General features: G+C 44.7%; 1 protein-coding gene across 1 annotated transcript in view; it reads left to right on the top strand.

Moving 5' to 3' along the window:
• Positions 1–14,583, top strand: part of Kcnq3 (potassium voltage-gated channel subfamily Q member 3) — a 266,543-nt gene that overhangs the window by 213,937 nt on the left and 38,023 nt on the right. The window contains exons 2-4 of the mRNA XM_041671782.1: positions 9,914–10,004; positions 10,759–10,885; positions 12,204–12,376. Coding sequence (XP_041527716.1) covers positions 9,914–10,004; positions 10,759–10,885; positions 12,204–12,376 — 391 coding nt within the window. The remainder of the gene's footprint in view (positions 1–9,913; positions 10,005–10,758; positions 10,886–12,203; positions 12,377–14,583) is intronic.

Genomic DNA, 14,583 nt, shown 5'->3' on the forward strand with positions numbered 1-14,583 from the left:
ATGCATATTTAGGGCTCTGATGTCACAAAATGCAGCTCTTTCATTAAACATGATTATTCTGAATATTTTATAGTCAAGCAGAAGAATGATTATTCTTTCATAAGACAAAATGCCAAGTGCAATGTTGTGACAATACAGATTTGTTAAAATTATGTATGATTCTGTCCTTGGGCTGGAAAAGGACAGAGGAAAATGAAAGTAGTTGATTTATTGTGTTTAGGTTTCAATCTGATGATTCTCAGATTTTTGCTTCTATTTTTTTTCTTTCCAATGTCTTTCATACATTGAGTGTTTAAATCCAAAAACTTAGAGCTGCAGAGGATTAAGTTGTCTGTAGACTAGCACAGTAACTAGGAATTTGTCAGCAGTCAGAATTATTATGGCCTGCAGTGGGGAGAGTGGGGAGAGGCTGCTGAAGCCTACGCAGAGGACTAGGAGGCATCAGAACCAGAGTGACCCAGAGCAGGTGCTCTAGACGAGACGCTGCAAAGCCTACCGCTCTCTTGGGCGATCCTGCTCTGTGTGATGACATGAAACAGCTAGAGAGAAAAAGCTGAACCTCCTCTCAACTTGTTGGGCACCTGCCCTCTTTCTATTTTAGATACTCCATTACAGAAGAGGCAAAACACCTGCTTACTTCCCGTTTCCTGTACTACCTTCTCATACTCTAAAACCTCTTCGTAGACCCAGGGAAGAGCAGCAGACCCCTTCAGGACCCAGGGGTGACTTTTACCCCTGGATACTTGTAGATGTAGCCAACCTGTATGGCCTCTGCTATGATCTTCCAGGATACAGCACTGTGTCCATTGCCTGAAGTCATGCTGATACTGCCGTTCAACCATGTTTTTAAATATCTTTTCTTACTACAGCATCTACCCGGGGCTTCACATCCTCAATCATCGATCTCTACCGTGGTCTCATAGAATAGACAGAGTGCTATTGCCACTTTGAAACTAGGGCAATGAGGCTAAGAGAAATCAAACAGCCCATTCTGTTTCACACTGACTTGAGGCAGAAAAGCAAGAGTCAAGGGCAGACCCTGACTGAGTCTACTGTTTTCCTTATAGGGTGTGCTACTTTTCTTTCCCTGACCTGTATGTATATAATGCTTTCTAAATGCCCATAGTAGGTGCTATACAGTGTCAAATGAACCATTTTCTTTGGACTTGACATCACTCTAACAGGAAAGAGATCTTGACCTCCAGAAATACTATCCAGCATGAAGCAAAGAATGTTTTGTTTTCAGAGTTAACTGAAATTTGCCTTTTGGCTACAGATTTTTAAGTGATGTCTTAATGTCTTTGTTTTTAACACCTTGTTATGTCTCACAGACACTTGCAAAGAAGACGTGCATCTATTGCTTCTCTATCTTACTGGGCACTCCACAGCCCCTCTCTAGTTCAATGGTACAATGTATCCTATGAAATACCTTGTAACTTCTGATCTTGATGACAGTGGGTTGAGGGGTTTTTTTTTATCTAACCTCATGGATTGTCTTTTATAAATTTTCCCTTTAATTTAAAGGAAATTTTAATTTTATACTTTTATGCAATGAAAAATAATTATGTCTACTATTCTCATCTTCTTCATCCATCTCTTCCATCCACCCCAACATGCCTCTCCCATTTCATATTTTTTAGCCTTTCCTTTTTAGACAGAACCTTCCTAAGTCCCTCAGGCTCCCTTGAGCTATCTCTGTAGTTGGTCAGACTTTGGACTTGGGATCCTCCAGCTTCAACCTCTCAAGTAGCTGGGATTCAGGCCCAAGTCACTTCTTGAGTGTTTTGTCTCCTCATTAATACTTTTAAAATAAAGCAGCAGTGTCTGGAGTCACCACTGTTGCCCTAGGCTTGTGTCTGGATGGCACTAACTGTGTACCATCTTGAGCATTAAAGCAAATTTCTTCATGACCCACCAAACGTTCTGGGGAATTTCCATCATGGAAAGACTAGGGACTCAGAGTTGCATTGGCCATGCCAGAGTCTCATGGCCAGCCCCCCACTGGCTTCTGAATCTTCATCTTGAAATGCTGCCTTGTAAGTATATTTGGAGTTAATGGCTGTAAAATCTGTAATACCAAGCAGTAGACACTCAGGAAGTTCCACTTTCCTTCCAGTTTGCTGACAAAGGCATGCCCACTTACAAATTATTTATAATTGGGAGCATAAACTTGAAGGCAGACAGGAACTGAGATTAAATTCTGACCTCATTAATGGTTGTTGTGTAACTTTGGCTAGATACCTTAATTTCTCTGCTCCTTCAACCCCTCACATTTCTTTTGAGGACCTCCAAGAATTGTTATGAAAATGAATGTACCTTAAATTGGGGATAACTTAAGATATTAAGTTAGTGCTTGGCACGTTTTAACAATCATTATGATGAATAGAATTATTATCTTTATCATTACAATAAAACAGTGTCTGGAGAACATATAAATTATCAGATGTGGGCCAGAAGGTCTCCATTGCAGCTACTCAGTTCTGCTGCTGTGCATTAACAGATGAGCATGGCTGTGACCCGATAAAACTTTATTTACAGAAACAAAACTGCAGGCTAGATCTGGTCTGAGGAGCATCGTTTGCTACCCATGAATTCAGATGGTCAAAATCTGCACTAGTTTATATTTCTGTGCATAGGACATTCACGTGGATGTAGAGTTAGGATTAGCCAGGACTTCTTATTTATGCACGATTCCTTCCCCTTTCCAAAAACACAGAAGTTTTAAATGACAACAGTATTTTATATACTGTTAAATCAATGTTTGGAATACCTTTTAAGAGTGCAAGAAAAAAGAAACTAGTATTTGATTAGTGCCCTGTTCTATGAGTGCCAAATGCTAGGCACTTGGACATGTTGACACTTTTGAGTTATTATCATTTAGTGTCCTGACTGTCCAGTGAGGGGAGAGGAAAGATTAGTCCTTACCCCAGGGCTCTGGTGAACTCTTCTTCAAGGGAATGATTGCACAAGGGACCTGGAAATTCACACGAAGCAAAAAAGGTGAAATGTCTAATAAGTATTTTATCTTAAAAATATGTGATTGCAATGTAAAATCATCTTCTGTATCTCAGAGTTGAAATATGGATTAGAGTTGTATTTGTGTTCTATCTTTTGAAATGGGCAAATGCTGAATTTAGTCTTAATTGGAAGTATATTTAAGGGGATTATTTTTTTAATACTGTTTTTACTTGTTCTTTGAAAACTCCGTGCATAATATGCAATGTATTTTGTTCATATCTACCTCCTACTAGCTCATACTGATTCCCTCAGAACCCACAGCCCACCCCCTTTCCAGGTTCATTTCATCTTCTCCTATTATTATTGTTAATTAACATGGAGTCCAATTAGTGCTGACCGTGTGCCCAGGTGTGGGCTATCTTCTGGGGAATAGGCACACTACCACAGCAACACGGCTGTGAAAGGCCAAAGCCATATGACTTCACATTTTATTATTTCAATCCTCTGAGAGGAGGGAGGGATTGCAATGGTTAATTTCAATTGTTAAGTTGATAAACTTAAGAAATGTAGAGAGCCTAGTGGAGCAGCACACGTCTAGGCGAGGAGTGTCTCTCTAAACGACCTCATAGGGGCATCACCAGAGAAAATTACACGAGGAGGCTCTCATCCAGAGGGAACTAATCCCTTAATAGATGCATAATATGATAGCATTATTTGATAGTAGTATAGTGTAAGAGGTGGGGTCTAGTTGGAGAAATTAGGTCACTGAGTCTGCCTCTTGTCTCTGGCCCATCCCGTGTTCCTTCTTCACTTCTCTGCTACCCTGTGGTAAACAGATCTTCTCTAGGACACACTTGCATGATGCTCTGCCCAAATGCATAAGGTCAAACAGCCATGACCCAACCTTCTGAAACTTCATACTAAAATCAACAATTCCTCACCTTTCGATGACTCTCTTGGTGTTTTGGTTGTAGAGTTAGAAAGAGGAGCTGCTACAAGGGACTGTGTGAGGTTTGAGCCCTTTCAAGGACCAGTTGGTTTGTCTTCAGTTTTTCCATTCAAGAACATCTTTTGCTAATTGTATTGTATTTCGAATCTCCCTCAGCCAGTTGTGATATCACAGGTCCAAAATTACCTCACTCGGGTAGGATTGTGAGTTTAAGGCCAACCTGGGATGTGTATAGTGGTCCTCTCTCAATCAATCAATCCATCATCAGCTCTCTCATAATTTCTATCAGCCATCATACAATCCTGCAGGGTGTAAGATTGGCCTTTTTTTTTACTATGCCAATGGCTTTGACTGAGCTACTCAATGAGTCTGCTGAAGTAGCAGATGCTGATATGCAAAGCCATGTCACTCTCATGACAATTGTCAGTCACACTAGCCTGAGCTCCTATTAGGAAAGTACCTTTAAGTTATGTGAAGATTTTATTCAGTGTGAGCTCTCCCACATGCCAAGAGTTTGGAAGAGTATTCAGACAGCAGAGATCCCTTTGTTTGCTACTCCTGTTTTATGAATAAGGAAGTGAGATTTCAGGAGATTACAATCTATTCAAAGTCTTCTGGTTGTTGGGCCAAGATCTATCCCCTAATAACCCGATACTTCTGTCTTTTGTGGTATAAAAATTTCCCCCAAAGCAGGGTATCACACATGAGAAATAAGCTCTCTTCTCTCATTCTTCCTCTTCCTTTTGTTCCTCCTCTTCCTCTTCCTCTCCTTCCCTAATTCCCTCCTCCCCTCCCTCCCTCCCTCCTTCCCTCCCTCCCTCCCTCTCTCCCTCCCTCTGTTTCACAAGTTCAAATACGGTTCCCAGAATCATGTCATCAGCCCGTGGAGACTCAGCTAAAGAAAGCTCTCTCTAGCAAAACCCCCTTAGTGACTGTTTGAAGAAGCCCATTCGTGAAGGGTTCATTATTTGCCGACTGTTAGGTGACTGGCACTTTTATTTCAATACCATGCAGGTGTCTCAAACACAAAAGCTTGCTTCATGAAAGCAAAGTCTACAGCAAGATGAAATTCTCAGTCTGTAGTAACCTAGTCACAAAAAATAGCATTCTATCTCCTTACCTATCCTACCCACTAGAAACAAGTTCTAGCCTCTTTTAAGCAGTGGGAATTCCCCAAGGGTGTCATTAGGCTGGATCTATTCTGAGGGCCATCTTAGGGTCTACTTGCTACAGCTCTGCTGCACAGCCTTTAATCTTCTCCTTTGTTTTCAGGGAAACATAGCAGGTGCTTGCAGCCTGCAGAAGATCCTTAAAATATAACCCTGAATCTCTCTGTGGCATCTGGTAGCCTGGAGTACAAAGTTGGCCAACTGAAATTGCTTTGTTGATATGAAACTTTGTATTCTGTGAGCAATGCAGTGGGGACAATGGGGAGCTGGAAGTACCTAGCTAAGGGCACCTATCACTGTCCCTCAGGGAGTAACAATGTGATGTGCCAGAACCAGGACAACCCTGACTTCATATGGAGGTGTCAACTGTGAGCTGGGTCAAAAGACATTTTTTGGTGGCATGCTAATGAAATTGGTATATATTTCAGCTGGCGTTGTTAATGCAGAGGAAGACAGAGAGCTGCCTGGTCTGAAGAAAGCTTATTGCCAGGCAGAAGTCTCCACCATCCAAAAAGATAGCATGCCTATTGGGAGGTTGGATGAATCCAGAAAGCTCCTTAGAAAGAGCAAAAGTGTGATTCTGACTGATGTGGATAAGGCAGTGTGTGATGGAACTGAAATACAATCTTCCTAGCACTTCTTCTAACTTTGAGTAGATTTTCCAATTTTAAATAAATAGTTTGGAGTCATGATGAGCTAGCAAGTGAGTCTGTCAGCCATGTGGCAACCAGTTACTAGCATGACCCATGCAAGCTAGAATTCACTCCTGCTGAAGCTAGCACATGTCAGGTCTACACGATGTGCCAAGCATGACCCTATGTGGCCCAAGAGCATTCTCTCCTTGACTTCTCACAGCGGTGCTGAATTGGGAGCCTGTGTCATTATCATTTCTAATGTAGCACAGCTGATATCTGAACTCAGATTCTTCCATCCTGATCCAAAAAAAAAAAAAGCCCAGAAAGACCTCTTATACCCTTCCCCTTAATTGCATTACTATACAGATGTAGCCACACAGACATGGAGAAAAGAAAGAGCTTCCCAACGCTTATAGAGAGGGTAGACAACAGAGCTTGAAATAGTACTAAGACAGAAAGTTTCTTTAACTATTGCCTTGTGCCATGAGCTTTGCTCCCAAAAAGAAATGATAGGGGCCTTACTTTATTAGAACAGTCTAAGATGTGCATTGGATGTCCAGAACCTAGAGTGGTCAGACCATGTCAGAGAATGCATGAGATAATGATTAAGAACTGAATCCTTTGTGAAAGATCAGAAGGTTCCCCTTACACACAAACACTACAGTCTGGAAAGCACGAAATAAAATATAAGCTCTTGAGAGGCAAGTATGGCCCACTCTCAACTCCTAGTGATGATCATCCAGTAGTTTGTTGAGGAAAGGAGGGACATCATGATAGAGGAGGTGACTGATATGAGCTTCAATAAAGAATACTACATAGGGATGGTGACATAAATGTGGACATTTTCCACCTCTTTAGCTCAGAGGCATGGCAAGTCTTCCTTCGCCTCCATTTCTGAGAAGTGGCCTGTGTCCTCCTGTGTGCTGCCTGGAGGAGGTCTGGTACTGAGCGAACCTAGACAGGACGCACTGGGCCTTATACTGATCACTGGGGTGACCCTTCTGCGCCTCTACCTGACTCCTCCAGCTCCACCTTGGCTGAAGGTTAATAGAGGATGAGAAAAGAGTACTGAGGGAGACACATGGACGAGACAGTGGGCATGAGGATCGCCTTGACACTGACCAGTATTGCTCTCAATCACAGCCTAGTACTGTAGACAGAAAGACCCTGGGGGACTTCCATGGGGAACTCTGTCAAAATCTCTCCTTCTGAGCCTGAAGACCAGAGGGGAGGGAGAGGATGTGATCACAGAGTGGAAGGTGGGAGGGAAGAGAAAAAGTGGAGGAAGAGACATTGGGATGAGTGAGATAGTGAGAGGGAAGGGGAGGGGCAGTCAGGGCTATGGAAGGGGAGCCCAAATTGGAAAAGGGCAAAGGAGGGAAGGAGAAGAGGGCTCAGTGAGGCATCCAGAATTCACAAGACAGGAAGGAAAGTGGAGGGCAGGACTGTTGCTGCCCAGATACATCTGGCCTCTGTCGTACAGACTGACTGCTGAAATAGAGTTCTTTTAAAGACATTTTGAAATTTTCAAGAAGCTGAAAATAAAAAGTCTCCTCTTCTCAGGGTTAGAAGGGCTTCCTAGATGATTTCCATTTCGTAAATTACTGGTCTTTCTCCAGTTTTAGAAAGTAGATCCCAATAACCCTGGTGAGGAAGGACGTGCATAACCAGTTTGTGGTGGTTGACTGCCCCCTGCTGGCAGTGTCCAAATTCTGCATGCTATGGGCTGTTAAGAACTAGGTTGAAACTAGGTTTAACTAGGTATGAGTTAAAGCTGAATACCCCACCTTCTCTCCCAGACTGTCCAGGATATCATACTCTCACAAACTCTGAACTTAGATTTTTATTGACAAAATGTGGAATTTCACTTGGACCTCAAGTGCATCAGATCCACATGAAGCATATCTTCTCAGGCCCAAGGCCACTCCAGAGATTTCTAACGTCGGTTTTCAGTGTTTCCCTAGCAACAAGATCCTCAGTGTGGTCCTCTTACTCGTCCCCATCACCCTGCAGGAGGATTCTCTTTCAGGAGGCTCTTGTCAACTCCTCACCCCTCTGGTATTGCCAGCCAGGACATCAATCCCTGACCACTGCCCCTGTTGAACTGACTCTGTCCACAGATGTAAAATCAGATGCCTCCACTGTCCATAGTTGGTATGTGCAAGGATGCCCTGTGAATGCCCAAATGGAAGATAAAACCAAACTGTTCGTACTGTATTTTTCTATATATACTGCTTGCCAATGGTAATGGTTCATTTACAAAGTGAGCACAGTAGAAGATTAATGGCAATAACCAACATAAAGTAGAACACTTACAGTAATAAATTGCAATGAAATAATTTAGTATCCATCCATGGCTGATTTCTGGAGTTGGCATTTAGTAATTTCAGACTAGGCTAACAATGAATGACTAAAACCACAAAAGGTAACGACAGATAAAGGGACTCTGTTATATGTAGATATCGTGTGTGTGTGTGTGTGTGTGTGTGTGTGTGTGTGTATGCATGTCTGTATTACTAAGGATTGAAACCAGAAATTGATATATGCTAGATCAGTATTCTACCAATCCAATAACCTGTATGTGTGTGTCCATGTGCGCCTGTACCTATGTGTGTGCATTTATGTGCTCATGTTTGTGTGAAAAAAGTGTGTGTGTTTGTTCTGTATCTTCAATGCCAGCAACAAGGAATTACTGAAGTCACTTTGATGCCTTCTTTAAGCGACTGTGGGTTACTTAGAGCCCTGAGCCCTGAGGTCGTCACTGGGTACAGACAGGAGCTGGTACATTCTCTGCTGCCCAGGAGTGGAGTTGGACAGTCCAAGCAACCCAGACCACATGGTCATCCAACTCTGAAAGTTAGATGCACTTGACAGATTCCTATCCCACACTGAATTTTCTATCACTCTGTCTCACAAATTGCCGCTATCTTGGTGGATCGTAATGATACCATTTCTCTCTGTAGCTCACAGTTTCTGAGCATCAGTGGTCTAATTCGGCCCTGTGCTGAGGCTTCAGAGAGCATCAATTGAGGATTGGAGGGCTGTGTTTCTTTCTGGATGATTGATGACCAATTCTTGGTGCTTTAGGTCAAGTCCTACTTTCATGTTATCAGGAACTGGGAGCAGAGGTCAGATCCCATGAGCCACGGCAGCACTTTGCCACCTGTAATCCTCACAGGCCCTTTACAATGCTAGCAAAGGGTAGTCTAGCTTTAGTCTGAGTAGATGGGACCCATGCAGTGTGACACAGTCACAGGCATGACGATAACAAAGCAAGCAAAGAAGGAATGAGTCTTGGGGTCTGCTTGTGCTCAAACGAGGCAATCATTCGAGGGATGGAGTCACTGGGAATACCCACGTGTATCTTGTGGAGTCATCCCCAGGTTTTCGTGCACACTCGATGAGAGATAGAGGAAGAAGGCTACAGCCTGAGGAAAGGCTTCTATTTCTGTCGTATGAATTCAGCTCTGGAACACCAAGTTTATCTTTGTGCACCAACCCAGCCTCAGAATACACTTCCTTGTTCAATCCCAACTAAAGGCAAATCTCACAGAGCTGGGTTGGTGTTTTGTGCTGTAGGGACAAGCATTAACGTTTTACACTGTGTTGGTCTTGAATATCCTGCAGAGGGAGAATGGTCATATTGGCCTTGAGCATCACTTTAAGAACGATGAACTGGCAAGTGTGTAATAGCAGGAGGCAGACGCTGACCAAATGTAGTGAGGGGTGATGTGTTGACATCACCAATATCACTACCACCAACACCCCCATTATCCCATGAGAAGAGGATTTGGGGCACAAAGTGGGCAGATTTTTTGGAGCTGTTCATTTCAAATAAAAGGCCTAACACACCCAAGGGGCTGGTGATTGTGGTTAAATTTCTAGACAAGGTTGGAGATGGAGATATAGCTTGGCAGATCATCAAGTATATTGATCAGAAAGTATGTTCCAAGACACCAAAAATCAAAAGCCAAGTAGTTGATTCCCTCAAGTATATGATTAAGTAACAATGTGCACTTTGCTTAACCTCTTTCAGCCTTGTTCATCACCTTATCCACCTCCAGGGGTGATTTGGGAAATAAACGCGGAAATAAACCTGTAAAGCGTGTGACACTGCCCCGTGTACTCGCTGGCATTTTTCGCCATGACCTGCTGGACCAGCCAGGACTAAAGCTCCTTTCTTCTTTCTTCCTTCCCTCTAGATTCTTGATTGTCCTGGGATGCTTGATTCTGGCCGTGCTCACCACCTTCAAGGAGTACGAGACTGTGTCTGGAGACTGGCTTTTGCTGCTGGTAAAATGCAATGCTGGGCCATTGGCATTGTCCTTGGGGATGGAAGCTATAAGTCACTTTCAGCTATAGGGAATCAACCTCTAGAAACTAGTATCCTATTATCTCTAGCCAAGTTCAGGTCCAAGAAAAAGCAATGGTTCCCTTGCCTGGCCAAGTGTAAATGAGGCGTAGCCTTCCTCATGATGATTCACCATTCTTGACAGAGACAAGGGGCAGACATACAAGTCCAAGCCAAAACCATCATGTATCAAATGATAAGATATAGCTTTATGGCCCTCCAAAAGTTTGCCTAAAGCCATACTCCATCCTAAACCCTGAACCCCCTTTCATTTCTCAAAAACGTAAACACTAAGGATAATACTAAGAAACTCTCGAGGTGATGACTGACCCCAAAGCTAAGGTGAGCAACATTGGCCGGCTGGTCATGCCAGTGTCTGAGCATCCTGGAGGAGATTGGCAGATTGTGTTTGACCTTACCCCTTCAGGATTTTTAATAAATTCAAGAGACTTTCAAAATAATTGGTTGGGATGGAATCTTCGGAAAAGAAACAGACATGGGTTAGCTCGGCATGGATAGTTAACATGCCGAGAAGAAGACTGGATGAAGGTGGCCCACCTGTCCTTCTCCCTTCTCTGGCCCCAACACATTCACCACCAGAGCAGCATCAGCATCAGCAGAAACCCAGGTCCTCTGATCCCAGAAGTCCTGACCCTGGGTACTGGGTAACCCCACTCCATATGCTCTTTCGTGCAGGAAACATTTGCTATTTTCATCTTTGGAGCCGAGTTTGCTTTGAGGATCTGGGCTGCCGGATGTTGCTGTCGATACAAAGGCTGGCGTGGACGGCTGAAGTTTGCCAGGAAGCCCCTGTGCATGTTGGGTAAGCCTTGGCAATGGAGTCTGGTGGTGGCCTCAGTTCTTTCCTGCACTGTTTCTATAAGGAAGTTGTATGAATGCAGATAGTGTTGGAACTCCATCTCCTGGGACTGTTCCTTGGGATGTAATAAGGGTAGTGAATCTCAGTGGTTGGGGACTGCGGTTACTAGCTTTGGGTTGTAAGGAAGCCACAGAGCACCATGTAGTTTGTGTTCCCAGTACGTAGACTAGTAGCACACTCAGTCACTCTCTATAGCTGTAATCACCAGTGTCTTCCAGGCCATCAGGGATAGGAAGTACCACAGCATTGATAATTGAGAGTGTCCTTCTCTCCAAACACATTTTACCTGTGTTATAGAGATAGACACCAAAGTTCACAAAACTGAGTCCTTCCAGTCTCATAATTGGTGAGCCGCAGATTCCACCAGTCTTAGTTGCCATTCTATCGCTGTGATGAAACACTATGACCAGGGCGACTTGCTAAAGAAAGCATTTAGCTAGGGCTGGCTTATTGTTTCCGAAGGTTAGTCCATAACCACTGTGGTCTGGAGCACTGTGATGTGCGTGGTGCTAGAGCAGTAGCTAAGAGCTTACATCCTGATATGTAGGCAGCTGTCAGAGAGAGAGAGAGCGCAATTGGGCCTTGTGTGGGCTTTGGAAACCTCAAAGCCCCCTTCCCCCAGTGGCACACCCCCTCCAACAAGGCCACAGCTTCTCTGACCACACATCCTAACCCTTCCCAAACAGTTCCTCTAACTGGGGCCAAGCAATCAAATATATGAGCACGTGAGGGTCCATTCTCTTTCAAACCACCATACCACCCCAATATAACAGTTCTGGAAGAATCCGGTTCCCCTTCCCTAATCACTCAATAAATAACAGCCAAGTTCCCATCTCATGTCCTGTTTACTCAGAAAAAAAAAAAAAAAAACACCTGAAAACAGTCTCTAAAAATCTGGCTTTTCTTCTTTATCCCAAGCAACCCCCAATTCCCTCTCCTCCACAACTCATCTGATGTCAAGTGCCAGGTGCCACACAAGGGACTTTGAGAAACTGTACCTCTGAGTCTAGAACCAGAGCTGAAGTCTAATGGGGATCTTTGCTTAACTCCTGGGATGTCATTTGTGCTCGGAGTTTCTGTTTCTCATCGCTCACAGCAGAATCCATTACTGGTGATTGGTGTCAAATTCAACACAATCACTTCGGTCAGTCCCTGCTTGACACGTGTTCATCCGCCCCTGCACAGCGAGTGCTTGGGATGGTGTCTTTTCTCCTCGTGGCCTCCTCCCTGTTTTCTAACCACGGTCTGTCCTCTTTCCCAGACATCTTCGTGCTGATTGCCTCTGTGCCAGTGGTTGCCGTGGGAAACCAGGGCAATGTCCTGGCCACCTCCCTGCGAAGCCTGCGCTTCCTGCAGATCCTGCGCATGCTGCGGATGGACAGGAGGGGCGGCACCTGGAAGCTCCTAGGCTCAGCTATCTGTGCCCACAGCAAAGTAAGTGTGCCGGAGAAGCTACGATGCGACGCAGGCTTCTCTCCTACCTGTACTTTTCTATGTCACCTCTTCCTTTAGTGACCCTGAGGGTAGTCATGCTTCCAACACTGACCATAGTAATGATAACAACAAGGACAAATAGGAGGAAGTGGGAGGAGAAGTTTATGTAAGTGTGGTCCAGGGAAGATGTGAACCACAGGCAGACCTGGGCTTAGGTCTCAACTCCACAATATGCAAATAACTGGCGAAATCACTCACTCACCTTCCGTTTCCTAGTTTCTGAAGCGGGCATGACCACTGAGGATTCAACAGCTCTGTGGTTTCAAGGGTAGAGAGCTCACACAAGGTAACATGGACAGCAGGGGAAGGTTTGGGAGTTGCACAGACTAATTTTGATCTGAACTCCGTGTCACTTTGGGGTCTTTTAAAATTCGTTCTTTGCACCCTGGGCCAAGTTCTGTGCTTGACTCCTCTGACACTCAGAAATATAGAGATGGAAGCCTGTGTGGCTAGGGTGATGCTTTTCAAGTTGATCCTATAGTTAGGACAGGCTAAACGATACTTCCAGGACACATATGCCGCAGGGTCTCTACCAACCCTAATGCATAATGCTGGTTCCTGCTTCTAGCATCAGGTATGCTAACTAGGTCTCACGTGTCAGGAAACTGAGCCCTGAGTCACCAAGCCAGGAAAGGAAGGCCTCACAGATCCTACAGAGAGCATTTTTAAAAACGAGAAAGGATTTGCTCCCTTGCTTCCCAACACTGACTGGACACGGGTCTCTTGATCCCAAGGCTACGTGCTAAGATCCTTGGCATGTGGGGGAACAGGCTCTGCCACAGAGCTGCAGGCAAAAATTAGATAAAGTCAGGGTTCCCTTGAAGAGCCCACTTTAACTGCCAGTGTCAACCAGTACACCGTGTCTTAACCCAGCACAGCTGATGGATCTGCATACTGCACGGGATCAAGCAGCTGTTTCTAAAGAATCTACCAATGAGTCTTCCAGCTTGCAGGAAGGCAAAGGTTCCTTGCTGTAGCCTGCAAAGCAAGAGGCAGGTGTTTAGCCAGCCCCTGGGGAAGGAACACGCAACTCTCTTTCCGCTCTCCTATCTGCTTCGGGGCAGACACTCAGAGGCGAACCTCCTGCGTTGCGTGTGTGAACTTACACGAGGGCAGTGTGCACAGGATGCTGTGGGGAAGCCAAGGCTGTGAGCCGAGAAACCTAACAGCGTTAGCAAAGCAGATGGATTGAAAACCACTGAAGCTATGAGGGGCACCACTGAACTCTCCCTGTTACCCTGACACTGATGTTACTCAACTCCTGAGAGAAAAAGAGAGGAAGGAAAGATGCATTTTGATGGACCCTGTCAGAGTTTCAGTACACCATTGTGAAGAAGGTTTGGCAGAGCCCCTGAGGCTGTGGCAGCAGGGCTGTGTGATGAAGGCTACTCACATCACAGCAGGAAGTGGAGGTTAAGACCCCAGAATCTGGAACCAAGGAAGACTTTCAAAGTCCCACCCTTAGCGACCTATTTCAATCAGCTAAGTCCCGCCTCCTAAAGTTTCCCTAGCTTCCCAAATTAGCACCTCCAGCCAGGAGGGAGGTGTCCCAGACCTGAACCTATGGAGGGTAGTTCCCATTCAGATCACAGCACTCTCTCTAATGCAGTAAAATTGTCCTGGAAAATACCATTATGTAGGTTACAGGTAAATGTAGCTGAGTAGGAGCTCTTCATTGGGCCCTTGGGACAAGGGTAGTATGGTCAGCAGGGACTATGTGAGCCGAGGTGATAAGAGAGGCAACCCTGTCAGTGAGACTCTATGACCTAAGGCAGCAGGCTGGCCGTGGACCACCATGGGAAGGACAGCTCTGCCAACAACAGCTCTCTGAGATGCTTCAGGAGGAACACAAACTGCTCACCTACAGATGTTACTTCTCCTCACCCACTCTACCATGCTAGCCTTGATGGGAGAGCATCAGAGCACTTAAAGCATCAAAGACCCCCAGGAATCATTTCCATCCATCCAGGGCTTTGGAAACTCCAGTGGTTGGCTTGTCTTTGCCCTCTCTGTTCTCCTTGCATTAGTGTTTCCTTTTAATCACTTGTCTTGTTTACAGCTTACTGTGTAACAGCGCCCATGAAATCACAGATCTCATATGTCTCTTATGTGTTACTTTTCATATATTCTAATATGTAAGATCACTC

This window comes from Microtus oregoni, unplaced genomic scaffold, assembly GCF_018167655.1.
Source record: "Microtus oregoni isolate MIOR12 unplaced genomic scaffold, Mior012 000022F_ref0000154, whole genome shotgun sequence".
NCBI lineage: Eukaryota > Metazoa > Chordata > Mammalia > Rodentia > Cricetidae > Microtus > Microtus oregoni.